Source organism: Sorex araneus, chromosome 5, assembly GCF_027595985.1.
Source record: "Sorex araneus isolate mSorAra2 chromosome 5, mSorAra2.pri, whole genome shotgun sequence".
NCBI lineage: Eukaryota > Metazoa > Chordata > Mammalia > Eulipotyphla > Soricidae > Sorex > Sorex araneus.
Window position 1 is genome coordinate 172,409,962 of NC_073306.1, and position 15,110 is coordinate 172,425,071.

At 39.4% G+C, this 15,110-nt stretch overlaps 1 protein-coding gene across 1 annotated transcript in view; it reads right to left on the reverse strand.

Moving 5' to 3' along the window:
- PDS5A (PDS5 cohesin associated factor A) overlaps window positions 1-15,110 on the reverse strand; it is a 94,253-nt gene that overhangs the window by 11,698 nt on the left and 67,445 nt on the right. Inside the window, exons 21-28 of the mRNA XM_055138666.1 lie at window positions 14,138-14,296; window positions 11,116-11,184; window positions 9,028-9,164; window positions 6,739-6,862; window positions 6,104-6,308; window positions 3,945-4,059; window positions 2,684-2,816; window positions 893-1,012 (exon numbers count right to left, since the gene is read on the reverse strand). Coding sequence (XP_054994641.1) covers window positions 893-1,012; window positions 2,684-2,816; window positions 3,945-4,059; window positions 6,104-6,308; window positions 6,739-6,862; window positions 9,028-9,164; window positions 11,116-11,184; window positions 14,138-14,296 — 1,062 coding nt within the window. The remainder of the gene's footprint in view (window positions 1-892; window positions 1,013-2,683; window positions 2,817-3,944; window positions 4,060-6,103; window positions 6,309-6,738; window positions 6,863-9,027; window positions 9,165-11,115; window positions 11,185-14,137; window positions 14,297-15,110) is intronic.

Consider the following 15,110-nt stretch of genomic DNA (forward strand, 5'->3'; position numbering starts at 1 on the left):
CTGGGACTCGAACCCGGGTTGGCCGAGTGCAAGGCAAACGCCCTACCCACTGTGCTATCGCTCCAGCCCCACAGGTGTTATTTTTTGAACAAGACTTTTCTAGTATTGTGCCTTAGAATAAACCATATTTGTGTAAACATATACAGCAATTCCTAAAATAACTGATAATTACTTGGTTTTCTGGTTACATGCAGCAGTTCTTAGGGGACGATACAGGGTACCAGGATCAAACCCCAGCTGTCAACGGACAAGGTTGAGTGCTCTGCCAGCTGTACCATCTCTCCAGGCCATTATTTCTGGTCTTTGGTTCACACCTGGGGTACTTAGGATAGCACACAGTGCAAGGGATTGAAATAAAGCCTGTATGCGGTGCTCAGGGGTCACTCCTGGCTATGCCCCCAGGAATTACTCCTGGCAGTGCTTGGGGGACCATATGGGATGCCGGGGACCAAACCCGGGTTGGCTGTGTGCAAGGCCTTCCCCACTGTATTATCACTCTAGGCCCTTCAATTCAAATTTGGTAATAAAGTACATCAAAAGAGAGCTTTATTTTATTTTTCTGAAGGGGGGAAGCAAAATAACTCTTATTTAAAGTCAGAGAGAAATACATGATCAAGAGAGAACACAGTGTGGCTGGAGAGACAGTAAAGTAGGTAGGGAGCTTGCCTCGTATGCAGCTGACTGAACACAATTCCTGGCACATCCAGGAGTACTCCCGCAACACTGCCAGGTTTGGTGCCCAAACCAAACCAAACCAAACCAAACCAAACCAAGAAAGAAGTTAGCTTTCACTCCAGAGCAGAAAAAAACCTAAAAGCAAAACTTTGAATGCAAACTGAAATATAAATTAATGTGGTAAATAAATAAAAAAAAAGGACAGGAAGTGAATTACCTTTTCAGGTTGTGTGAAAAATTTCATTGGAAGGACTGGATCCTTTGGTGAATCTGCATTGCACAAAGCACTTTTGCTGTTTATAACACACAGAGCCACATCACATACTGTATAAAGTTTCTAGGGAAAGGGGAAAATCACATATAACTTTCAACAGTGTAACACAATCACAAGTATTTCTACCCAATGCACGAACTAAAATGAAAAATGGATATATGGCATTCTTTCTTTAGTCTATTAGATACTAGTCTTGAGAACTACTATGGCTTCTAAAGCTCTGATCAAAGCTTAGATTCATGTTCTCCTACTTAAGTAAGGCCTGAGATTTCATATTGTTGGTACAGTCAATGGATCCATGGGAGTTCCCCCAGGTTTCTGCTGTTAATTTTTTTTTCCTTCTTTTTGGGTCACACCTGGCAATGCACAGGGGTTACTCCTGGCTCTGCACTCAGGAATTACCCCTGGCAGTCCTCAGGGGACCATATGGGATGTTGGGAATCAAACCTGGGTCGGCTGCGTGCAAGGCAAACGCCCTACCCGCAGTGCTATTGCTCCAGCCCCAGGTTTCTGCTGTTGAACAAGAAAGGAAAGCATATACAGAAAATATTCTGAGGCAATGAGAAAAGCTACTGATTTCAGGGCCACACCTGGCAGTGCTCAGGGATTACTCCTGGATCTGTACTCAGGATCACTTCTGGAGATACTTGGGGGACCATGTGGGATGCCAGGGATCAAATCCTGGTCCAACGTGGGCAAAAATTTTTAAACTTTTCCACTGGAAAAAGGAGTTATTTAAGGCACTGACTTATTACTATTAATACAATGTATCTGGGCTAAGGAACTGTTTCTCTCGATAAACTATTAGCAAATACTGTGGACAGCTAAAAAAAAAAAATAAAGGATAGGAGCTGGAAAGATAGTACAGTGGGTAGGATGTTTGCCAGCACGGGTTTGATTCCCAGCATCCCCCATGGTGCCCTGAGCATTCCCCAAGAGTAATTCCTGAGTGCAAAGCCTAGAGTAGCCCCTGTGCATTGCTGAGTATGAACCAAAAAGTGGGAGCGGGGGGAGAAGAGAAAGGTCAGTATTTGTTCCATGAACATTGCACATCTGTCTTTAATGTAGTCTCCAGGAAAACAAAAAAATTTCCCTTAAATTACATAAATGCCAAATATGCATTAAAAATTAACAGGGTCTGAAAAGATAATATAGCAGGTAGGGACCTTGCCTTGCATGTTGCTGACCTCAGTTTGATCCCCGTACCCCGTGAGATCCTGAGTATGTCAGTTATGATCCCAGAGCAAAGAGCCAGAAGGAAGCACTGAGCACCTATAGCTGTGGCCCCAAAATTCGAAATAAAACATAAAACACAAAAAAAAGCCAATATTTATTTGTAACTTTAAGAGATCGTAAGACAGCAAAATTGCAATTTTTTTTTTACCATTTTAACTTTCTGCTTTATAGAACTTTAATTGCCTTTTCCAAGTATTAAACATGGCTTAAACAGATTTCCATGGACATGCAATGTAATAAGAATATATATACACTACTTCTAAGTGTATATTTATCAATATTCCTTTTACTTCCAAGTGAAGCAAAATAGCTTTTGCTGAAAGAAATTTAGAGTTATGAGGAGAGAGAAGAATCAGATACAAGTTTAAGAGAAAACACGGATTAGGAAAAGAAACTCCAATATTCCTAAATATAATTAAATGAGAAAAAAGAATGGGACAGAAGCTAAACCCCCCCCCCCATCCAGTATATGAATACCGACTGGACTAAATATCTTACTTCATTTGTCTTGGATTCATCTGGAGATTGGGCATCTTTTGTTAACTTGATGTTCTCTGCCATCTTCTTCATAAAGGCATGGCTATTGTTTTCATTCTTCGTCATTAAAACTTCAAGCATGAACCATAGGCACCTAAGTAGTACATATATTTACCAATAAAAAAAACTAAGTGGCAATGGGAAAAAGTATAGTTTTTTTTTTTTGAAGATACTTCAACTCAATGGAATAAAATCTTCCTGGAAAACTGTGCTGTCTTATAGTATTAAAAGTGAAATACAGGGAAAAAAACCAAACCAAACCAAGACTGTTCTGTTAATAACATGCAACTCAAATGAATATAAATTGAAAAGCTCCAATACTGAGGGGCTTAAGCGATAGCACAGTGAGTAGGTGTCTGCCTTGCATGCGGCCGGCCTGGGTTCGATTCCCAGCATCCCATATAGTCCCCGAGCACCGCCAGGAGTAATTCCTGAGTGCAGGAACCAGGAGTAACCCCTGTGCATCGCCGAGTATGTCCCCCAAAAAGAAAGAAAGAAAAAAAAAAGCTTCAATATTGAAATGAAGATACAGCTAATATGAAAATGTTTGACAATTCCATAACCGTTTCTACAGACATTCAATAATCACTGACGTGGTCTGGCATTTAATGCTCAGCCATAATTATATAAAAAAGGGTAACATTTGTTTCTGGGCTATGCACCTGGTAGTGCTTGGAGGAATCATTGTTCTGGCAACCTTCTGACCATCCCACATGCACAGCATATGCCCTCGCCCTAAACTTTGGCTGTATGGAAGAAAATTTTCACTCCATGGATTTTATTGAAGTTAATCTTAATATAAACAAAAATAGCAACATAAAAATTTAAAATAGGAACTAGAGTTATAACACAGAGGGTAGGGCGTTTGGCTTGCACGCGGTAGACCTGGGTTCGATCCCCAGCATCCCATATGGTCCCTCAACCACCACCAGAAGTAACCCCTGTGCATTGCCGGTGTGACACCCCCCCCACAAAGCAACAAAACAAAACAGAACAACAAAAAAACCCCAATCTACTGCAAAGACTCAGAAATGGTAGCAAAGGAATAGGAAACACAACAATCAAAAAATAACTAGTGCTGAAATGAGAAATACTGTTACTTTTCATCTGAACTTACAATAAACAAGAAAACAGAATATTATTTTTATGTTAAAGAGAATATTAAAAAGACAGCATTCTTTTAAAAAGAATTTTACGATTCTTAAATATTAACATGACTTACTCTTTAATATCACGAAGTTGATCAACATCCTGTGATCTTGTAAAATCTGGATCATGGGCTAGTAGGTGAATCATATATGGAACTACATATTCAGGCAATAGTGAAAGTAATTTCTCTAAAGTAAAAACATTGTAATTAACAGTCATAATAGCTGTTTATAAAACTCGTATTTGAATCCTACATTAATTTTTAGAGATAGCATAATGCATAAATGAAATTAAAAAAATTTTTTTCTTTTTGGGTCACACCCAGTGATGCTCAGGGGTTACTTCTGTGCTCAGGAATTATTCCTGGCCATGCTTGGGGACAATATGGGATAACCGGGATTGAACTTGGGTCAGCTGCGTGAAAGGTAATAGAAGTATTTCTTTTTTATTGCTTTGCAGTTTCAGGTTTTATTTAATTTGCAATGCCAAGGACTGAATCCAGTGTCTTACAGGGCTAGTTTTTTTTGGGGAGTGTGTGGCTTGGGCCATAAAAAGGGGGGTTCTTAGGTTCATTCCTACTTGTGTGTTTAAGACTCTTGGTGATACTCAGCAGACCATATAGAGTGCTGGCTATTCAAATCAAGATTTGTAGGATGCAAGGTAAATGCTAACTCTCTAGCACCTGGACTCAATCGCTTTTTTCTTCTTCTTTTTTTTTGCTTTTTTGGATCACACCCGGCTTGCACAGGGGTTACCTGGCTCTGCACTGAGGAATTACTCCTGGCGCTGCTCAGAGGACCATATGGGATGCTGGGAATCGAACCCCGGTCGGCTGCGTGCAAGGCAAACGCCCTACCTGCTGTGCTATCGCTCCAGCCCCTGGACTCAATTTCTTAAGGCTCTTTGAGACAAAAGTTATCCCTTTTTTGTTTTTTGCTTCTGGGTCAAGCCCAGCACTCAGGAACCACGCCTGGCAGGCTGAGGATAATACGGGATGCCAGACATCTAAACTGGGTCACCCACTTGAAAACAAGTGCTATACACACACACTCACACACATGCATATATGTGTGTGCGTGTGTATGATATATATATATACACACACATATATACATATATATCACTGTCATCCCACTGCTCATCAATTTGTTTGAGCAGGCACCAGTAAAGTCTCCATTGTGAGACTTGTTACCGCTTTTGGCATTATCGAATACGCCACAGGTAGCTTGCCAGGCTCTCCGAGAGGGATGGAGGAATCGAACCAGGGTCAGCCATGTACAAGGCAAACGCCCTACCCGCTGTGCTATCGTTCCAGTCCATATGTGTATATATAGTATGTACGTATATATAATTTATATATGTATAATTTATATGTACATTTATAAAATTATATATATTTTTTGGGGGATAACACCTGGCGATACTCAGGGATTACTCCTGGCTCTAGACTCAAGAATTACTCCTGGTGATGCTTGGGGGAACATATGGAACGGTTGGACATGTGGGTAGGAGAATAATATTTTAATAGGGCCACAGTGGTGCTGCGGCACTGGGGACCAAAAAGTACTCGGGATTGTATTTATGTTTTGTACAAACTAGGCCTGTGCTCTACCACTTGGCCATACCACACTACTGGTCCCATAAAAGGGTAAGGTAAGACTACACGGTGGGGCCTGAAAGGTAGAAAAGGAGGTAACACACTTGTCTTATATGCTAACTCTGGTACTGCATATGGTTCCCTGAGCACTGCCAGGGGTTGTTCCTGAGCAGAGCTGTCATTAACCCTGGATCTGGGTGTGGCCCAACACCAAACACTCACCCCAAAAGATCAAAGAATTGGTTCTAACAAAGTGGAAAATAATTCTCTGCTTATGACACTTGAACCGTGTGTTCAAATAAAATCGTATTTCTGATCGTCAGGGGGAAAATGTGGTTTCTGTATAGCAGAGTGCATGCCTAGATATGTGAGGCTCTTAAAAAACAAAACCAAAAAAGAGCAATCATTCTGTTTTATACGTCGTGGTCTCAGAAACCAGAATTTCAGGTTGGAAGAATGGGGGAAGGTGAGCATCTCCAAGCAGTGCTCAGGAGGCCCAAGCCCCTCATGAGGATTCTCAGCTAAGTCTTAAGACATAGTGCTGCTAGAACCCAGGCCACTATATAAACAACACAAGTGCTCTGCAGCTGAACTATATCCCTAGCCCCACACTGAGAACTTTCAAGCTTACTTACCAGTAGCCATGGGATTTTGTTTAATGTACTCTCTGCGTATACTGATATTTTTCAGCAAGCACTGTCTTGCATGTGCTCTTCTCTCTTTCACAGGATCTTTGGCACATAAGGCAAAGATCGCCATATATTCCAATGGAAGAAGTAACTTCACAAGTGCCTTATGAAGCTTCTGAGCGAATATCTGTCTTACTTGGTAGCACTCGTCCTAATAGTAGCATAAAACAAAGAATACTCAAACCAAGCTTAGTTGAAATTTTAGAAAAGGGTTTTTTTTTGGCTTTTGGGTCACACCCGATGGTGCTCAATGCTAACTCCTGGCGGTGCTAGCGGGACCATATGGGAGGCTGGTGATGGAACCCGGTCAGCCATGTGCAAGGCAAGTGTGCCCTACTCGCTGTACTATCTCTCCGGCCCTGAAAAGGGCAAATATTTAATGAAGAGTGGTTTAAGGATTTTGATTATGTTTTGATTTAAAACTATTATAGCTATGTTGGGGAATGAGTAACAATGACTTGGAGATTTTAGATAGAAGGTTTGTGCAGAAACCCACAGATTACTGGATCTACACCCATTAAGATATAAATATACTCAACTTTGAAAGTGAAAAAAAAAATCAAGAACGAACTGTTACTTACGTTGATAACGAGTGCACAGAGCTGAAACTGTTCTGGGGTTATGATCTCATGGTAACAAGGTTCCTGAGCAAGCTTCATTATGGCACTACCAGCAGCTAATCGCAAGCGAGACATATCAGACTTACTATGAACAAAAAGAGAAATAAACATTTCCTATGACCATTATCATTCACTGAAAAAAACAAACAAACAAACAAAACAAAACCAAAACCGGATTCTTCTTAGGACAGGGCTCTTCGCATGACTTATGTGTGCAAATATGGGAAGGTCCACGAAGTCACTAAAGGGGAAAAGGCTCAAAAGATTGGGATTATCCTTTATTAAGTTCATCCTTCACATTCAGTTATGCTCAACCTTCTATCAGTCAGGTAATTCTCCCAATTTTAAGAGAAATACATATTTATCATAAAAAAAAAAACTTAAAACAAAACAAAACAAAAAACACAAATAAGAACTAAGCTCCCCAAAATAACTGTGGCACCAGGGAACAAATTCATGGCCTAAAATATGCAGAGCATGTACTCTACAACTGAACTAGATCCAGAAACCAAAAATCCTTTATATAGTGTGTGTATATATATATATATGTACATATACATATATATATGTACATATACACACACACACACACACACATACATATGAAATAGAAATCTAGTTTAACAATGTCCATGTTTGATGAAGACAGACCAGAAATTAGGAGCTGACTTGTACCAGAAAAAAAGAACGCATTTATTATCAAAATCCAAAGAGAATTCAAAGGAAAGATGGCCCCCTGAAAAATGCCACTGGGCCCTAGCACTCCCACAAAAAGCAGAACTGCATCTGTTCTCAATGAACAAAACACAGATAATTAAATCTGTCCTATAGAATGAGTTTTAGAGTAGTAATGCATCATAAGCAGAACTTATCTTAGTAAACCAAACTTCTAAAGTACGAAGAGCTGGGGAGCTGGACAGATAGATAGCACAGCGGGTAGGGCGTTTGCCTTGCACGTGGCCAACCCGGGTTCAATTCCCAGCATCCCATATGGTCCCCTGAGCACCACCAGGGGTAATTCCTGATTGTAGAGCCAGGAGTGACCCCTGTACATCGCCAGGTGTGACCAAAAAAGCAAAAAGCAAAAAAAAAAAAGTACAAAGAGCTGGGTAGGAAAGAGAACAGTGTTTGCCTCGCATGCGGCCGGCCTGGGCTGGATCCTCAGCTGCCACATGGTTCCCCAAGCACAGCCAGGAGGGACTCCTGAGTGCAGAGTAAGAAGTGATCCCTGAACATTGTCAGGTATACCCCAAAACACCAAACAACAACAAAAAAATCCACCCCAAAAAACACAAGAACAAAGGATTGTAAAACACTGGGTTTTACTTTCATGTTAAAAGGAAGAGAAAGATGCTGCCTTTTCTTTTTGGGTCACACTCGGCGATGCAGAGTTACTCCTGGCTCATGCACTCAGGAATTACTGCTGGCGGTGCTCAGGGGACCATATGGGAGGCTGGGAATCTAACCCAGGCCGGCATCATGCAAGGCAAACACCCTACCCACTGTGCTATCACTCCAACCTCTGAAATTTTTGTTACTTATATACAATATTGCGAGTTTCTTAAAGAACTAAGTCAACTGTTGTCAATGCGATGCTTCAGTGTTTCACCAAGAGAAATAATTAAAAACAAGAAAAAAAAAAACAGAAAAAAAGGGGAAAAAAAAACTAGTTTAATTGACTTAAATACTGAAATGTTACACCTAAATATTGTAACATTACTCTGATGCTTACTACTAAAAATATACCACCATTATCTAAATCCAAAGTAAGTTATACCTAAGTACTAATATAAACATAGTGAAATAACACTGAGTATTTTTAGTTAGCCAAGTAATTCTTAGGTAAGCTCTATAAAATTTTGAGTAAAAAATGGTCTTTTGTCTCTATTTTCTTAATCTGTTCGCTATTTTTTTTTTTTTTTTTTTTGCTTTTTGGGTCACACCTGGCGATGCACAGGGGTCAGTCCTGGCTCCGCACTCAGGAATTACTCCTGGCGGTGCTCAGGGAACCATATGGGATGCTGGGAATCGAACCTGGGTCAGCTGCGTGCAAGGCAAACGCCCTACCCGCTGTGCTATGGCTCCAGCCCCCTGTTTGCTATATTTTTTGATTGCTGCTGTTGTTGCCTATTGGTGGTGCTCAGAAGCTACTCCTGGCTTGGTGCTTGAGGGACCATGTGGAGATCAAATAAAAGCAAAGCATGTTCACCACCCACCAGAGTTAAAACCAATGAAAGGAAGAAAACTCACCTGATCCTCTTTTGCTCTGTCAGGTCACCTTCACTCACCAACATTGCTGATAATAATCGAAGGGTTGAATTGGCAGATTTAGACTGGTTGTTTTTCATACCCAACAGCCACCTTACCAGAAGTTTAATTGCTTGTACCTATAAAATATTAACATGCTAAAAGAAGAAAGCAACTTAAAATTCTAATTAAAGGGAAGATTAATTTATATTAATTAGGTAAGGATAGTTAACTGACAACAGACATGTTTTACTGATCTTTAGGATAATAACCATTAATTAATATTTACTGTCCCATTTGTATTAATGATAATTTAAAATTCTTTGAGGAGGCACTGGTGGTAGAATGGTGTGTAGAAGCCATGCAACTAACTATACGAAGAAAGTTCTTTTTTGGGGCCACACCTGGCAGTACTCAAGTCTTCCTTTGGCCCTCCAGTCAGGGATGACTGTGCTGCCAGGGATCAAACCTGGATCAGCCATATGCAAGTTAAGTGCCTTACTTGCTGTACTCCAGTCCCAGGAAAGTATTCTTGCTTGCTGCTGGGGACTGACTGGGATTGGCTACATGTAAGGCACATTACCTGCTACACTGTATATCTGGCTCCCCCCACAGTATTATTCTTTCTTTCTTCCTTCTTCTTTTGGGCCACACCCGGTGATGTTCAGGGGACCATATGGAATGCTGGGGATCAAACCCAGGTTGGATGCATGCAAGGCAAATGCCCTAGCCTCTGTACTATAACTTTGGCCCTCAAAATACTATTTCTGAACGAATACTTAATCCTGACATATATCTTACCTAAGTTCCAGTTCCTGAACTCAGGCATTTCACATTTGAAACTTTTGCACACAAAAATTATTTGAAAACATATAAGGGGATACATTCTTTTACCTCAGAGGTAAAATTAGCAGGGCTCAACAGAACTACCTTTAAATTTGAAAGAGGCTCTACTATGGGTGAAATACTACAACTGTCATATACTATCCATGGCCTTCAGCAGCCACCACACTCATCAGTCTCAATCAGAGTGATACAAAATATTTTATCAGCAAAAAACTATGATTCAGGTTCAGATGAGACAATTTTTACAATTTTAAAATATTTTTCTGGGGGGGAGGGAGACACATATAGAGCAGCGTTGGTGGGTGGGTCATTTGGTACTGGGATTGAAAGTCCACTGAGCTATTTCTCTGATCCGTTAGCTTACAAAGGTTTTTGTTTTCTTTTTTTGGCACTCTTTGGGTCACACCCAGCGATGCACAGGGGTTTACTCCTGGCTCTGCACTCAGTAATCACTCCTGGCTAACCCCTGGACTATCTCTATGGCCTCTGAAAAAGTATACTGAAAAAAAAAAAATTCAAATGACAACTTATTATTTAAACAAAAACTCAAAATGATAGGAGACTCCATAATTACCTGTTATACTTATAGCTTACCCTAAAAAGTTTTTTGCCACATAGTAAAATAATCACTAAAGGTATTACTGTGAAGTGGTCACTGTCATCCTGTTGCTCATCGATTTGTTCGAGTGGGCACCAGTAATGTCTCTCACTGAGAGACTTATTGTTACTGTTTCTGGCATATCCAATACGCATGGGTAGCTTGCCAGGCTCTCCCGTGCAGGCTCCATACTCTCGGTAGCTTGCCGGGCTCTCTGAGGGGGCAGAGGAATCGAACACAGGTCGGCCGCGTGAAAGGCGAATGCCCAACACTGTGCTATCGCTCCTGCCCAAGGTATTACTATGTTTGTTAATATAAACCGGAAAATGAAATTGTTATATATGACTATGAAGCTACAAAGAGCAAAATGTCAAGGAAGATAGTATGATCTCTTATTTAAACTTCAAGACATTAAATAAGCTTTAATAAGGTAGTTTATATTTCCCAGACATTACCAAAGTGTTATCAACTATTTTTTCTAAGTTAATATCCAGTAAAGCCTACATTGATGTAAACCTATATTTGTAACAAGAAACTACATTTCTTTGAAGATAATGTTTGACTTAGTATAGGGTGAAATTACTGTTTATTCAAAGGTATTTCTAAATGTTTATTAAAAATAACTTATTAGAACCTATTCAAATTACCTTTGCTAGTACTTCAGGAGAAACTTCTTCATCTGGAGACCATAATTTTCCATTCTTCTCACCTGTTGACTAAAATGAAACAAATTAAACTTTTAAAAACAATTTAAAAGTTTTACACATAATGTTTTACATAATAAGCAATGAAGTGCTCTAGTAAATATATAGGAAAGTCACCAGAGTTCAGAAAAGAACAAAATGAGAAATGAAATAGAGAAATCAAACATCTAAGTCTTAAAAATTCTATTCTACTTTTCTTAAACTTCTATTGCATATCTACTCTATTATAAAAACTGGGTGGCTGTTACTGTTTAAGTTATAGACATATGGACTAACTGAAAATCCAGAAAACACAAACAAATAATTCATTTTGAAGGTGGTAAAACCAATTACTGGAAAAACAGTTCCGCCAGAATCATGATGGAAAAACCACATACATATATATATATTTATAAACAAGGAAGAATGAAGATGGATCATTACTTAATATCATATGGAAAGGTTTAAGGATTGGAGATTTTAGAAAAAGCTCAATAGGCTGAGTGCATGTCTTGAATGTAGGTCTGGGCACATCGTCTCCTGAGCATCACTCGGGGTGGCACTTAAACAGTGAGTCAAATATGTCCCCTGGCATTTTTCTGTGTGTTCTAAAACCAGAAACATCCAAGCAGGCAAAAGAGTTTTCTTATTTTGGGGGGGGGGCTGGGGAAGGGGAGAACCATATGGGGTGCCTGAGAACTGAACCTGGGTTGGCCAGGTGCAAAGCAAGCAACCTACTTGCTGTACTACATAGTTCTGGGTCTAGGAGTTAAATTATCTAAAGAAGATGTAAAATGAGCACAAGAAAACAGAATCCGAGCATTAGATAAAAATGAAACATTAAACCCTAGAAGCCATGTAAGGGTGGCTAGAGTCAAAAACAAAACAAAACAAAACAACTAACAAAACAACTAAAGAGAGTAAGTGCTGGGGTACCAGCTTACGTATGTATGCTTTGCATGTAAGAGTCCTGGTTTCCATCCCTAAAACTGCGTGGTTCCCCCAACAATACTCCACCACTTAAGGGTTGGCAATAATATGAAGAAATCTCAAGCCTTGTACACCAACGGTAAAAATGCAAATAGTATAGATATATGAAAAAGTTTGGAAGTCCTGAAAAATTTCAACAAAATGACATGACCCAGCTATTCCACTTTTAGGCACATACAAATGAAATTTGAAAAAAGGATCTGAAATCTTCCTATCAGCATTATTTATAATGCTAAAGGTGGGAAAAACTCAGGGGTCCATTATGAGATGGTTATGGTTTATATTTGAGAAGATAAAGTCATTGAAATATATGATAGTTATGGCAATAAAACATTATGAATATACAGTTAAATGAATTGCACTTTACATGACTCATTTTTCTCAATAATCAAGCCATAACCTAAGAGCCATCTAAGAAGAGCTGGAGCCATAGCACAGCGAATAGGGTGATTGCCTTGCATGCAGCTGACCCAGTTTTAATCCTCAGCATCCTATATGATCCCCCAAGCACAATCAGAAGTAATTTTTGAGTGCAGCATCAGGAGTAAACCCTAGCAATGCCGGGTGTGACCCAAAAAGCAAAGAAAAACAACAACAAAAAAGTAATCTTAGAGATGCAGTAAATTTTACGTTTTTTCCCCCTACCCATATCTATAAACGGCACAAAGAACATCACAAATGAGTACAGAAAAAGAAGGTGAAAGGAGTCCACCAGAGCTACATAGCTACACTTAAGAAGCCATGCTGTGCCAGCAAAATACCTGGGGCCTTGTGTATGCCAGGCATATACTCCAACCCATTCAGCTATCTCTCTGACTCATCAATGTCTTTGGTTTCTGGTCCACACCTGGCAGAACTTGGGGGTACGGTGTGCAGGATTGACCTGGGTTAGCGATGTGCAAGGAAAGCATCCTCCCAATTGTATCATATCTCAGATGCCATAAACAAGCAAGAGTCATTTAAGGTTCAGATATTACAGGCTCAAAAAGCATGAGACCATGTAGAAGAATTAGAAATAAGTTGGATGACTTAGTGCTTGCTGCAGTGAAAGTCAGTGATCCATTCCTTTTTTTTTTTTTTTTTTGCTTTTGGGTCACATCCGGCGATGCTTAGGGGTTACTCCTAGATTTGCCACTCAAGAATTACTCTTGGCAGTGGTTTGGGGACTATATGGGATGCTGGGTGGGGATAGAAACTGGGGATGGCCGTGTGCAAGACAAATGTTCTACCCGATGTGCTATTGCTTTGGCACCTCCTTTCCTTTCCTCCTTTATGCAGCGCTGGAGATGGAATCAAGTTTTCATAAATGCTCTACCAATGAGTTACATCCTTGGCTTAAAAAAAAAAAACTTAGCTTAAAACTTAGTTTAAAAAAAAAAATTTTTTTTTGTTTTTGTTTTCTGAGCCACACCTGACTGTGCTCAGGAAGTACATATGACTCTGCATTCAGGGATCAGTCCGAGTGTGCTAAGGGGATCATCTGGGGTACAGGAAAATCAAATCCAGATCAGCTATGTGGAAGCCAAGCACTTTAATTGTTCTATCTCTATAGCTCCTAAATGGAATACTTAACCAGAGGTCTATTTCAGAAATCACTTGGGAAGCCCTTTCAAGCTGGTCATTACTTGGTTTCAGTCAGTAAGTCAGTACACTAATTTGAGAGTGAAATGTCATTATATTTTAAAACAAGAAATACCATTCCATAGTTTTATGAACATTCAATAAAATTCTAGTACTCCAGTAAACTGTCCTTCAAGGGTTAAGATAATATTATGTGTTTTAGAGTTTTTAGGTCAGTCATCATCTACTGCTTCTCTCCATTCTCTTATTTCTTAAATATTAATTTCTAGAGAAGTCAGGGTGTAGTCTGAAAACATGAGAAAAAGAAATAAGGAAGCAAAACAGAATAATATAAAATCACAAAAATGAATCAGAAATGCTTCTTATATAAATTATTAACTTTGTGATTCTAAATTTAATTAAATGAGACACTTACCCTGTCATTCATTAGAAGGTCTTTCACAATGAAATTTGCTACTACAGATTTCATTGGGGAAGCAAACTGATCTGGTGCTAACATAGAAATATGACCCAATGAAACCAATGGAGTTATAAGTTGTTCTGGTACATCAGCATTCAGACTCCTACTAAGTGGCTATAAAAATAAAAACAATAAAAACAAGCATTTTATTTTATAGGTATCTACACATTCTATGGAGAAAGTAAATGTCCTGAATTTATAATGCAAAAAATTTTTAGTTTCAATACTGTAATCAAAAGTAACTCACTATTAGACAATAATTATTTTCCATACTAAAATTTAATGAAAAAGAAAAAGCAAAAAAAAACACAAAAACTCAAAAAGAACCCATTATGCTTATACAAAAGGTAGAAATAAAAAGACTAATAGATTAAACTGCTATTTTATTGTTATTATTTTTGTTTTGCCTTTTGGGTCACACCCGGCGATGCACAGGGGTTACTCCTGGCTTTGCACTCAGGAATTACTCTTGGCGGTGCTCAGGGGACCATATGGGATGCTGAGAATCGAACCTGGGTGGGCCTCGTGCAAGGCAGACACCCTACCCGCTGTGCTATTGCTCCAGCTCTCTAAAAATGCTATCTATCTTAAATCCAAAACTAGATCAATGATATTTCATTGTATCTCTTATTTGATGGGGCATTTTGAAAGTCCCTAGACAAGAAAAATAAATAGGAATGAACACAGGAATTAACAAGCTGACGAGATATCTCATGCTTACTGTATGTGAGGATCTTGAGTTTGAGCCCCTGGAATAGCATGTTTTCCTGTGCACTAAAGGGTGTGGCCCTAATGATCCCTGAACCATCTGGTCCAAATGGCTGGGCAAAGTATCACTGCTAGCTTCCCTGCTTCTAGCACTGTTGGGCTGTCTCCTATTTAAAAAACAAGGGTTACTAGGTTCTGTCCACATGTATCAAAAATGTGA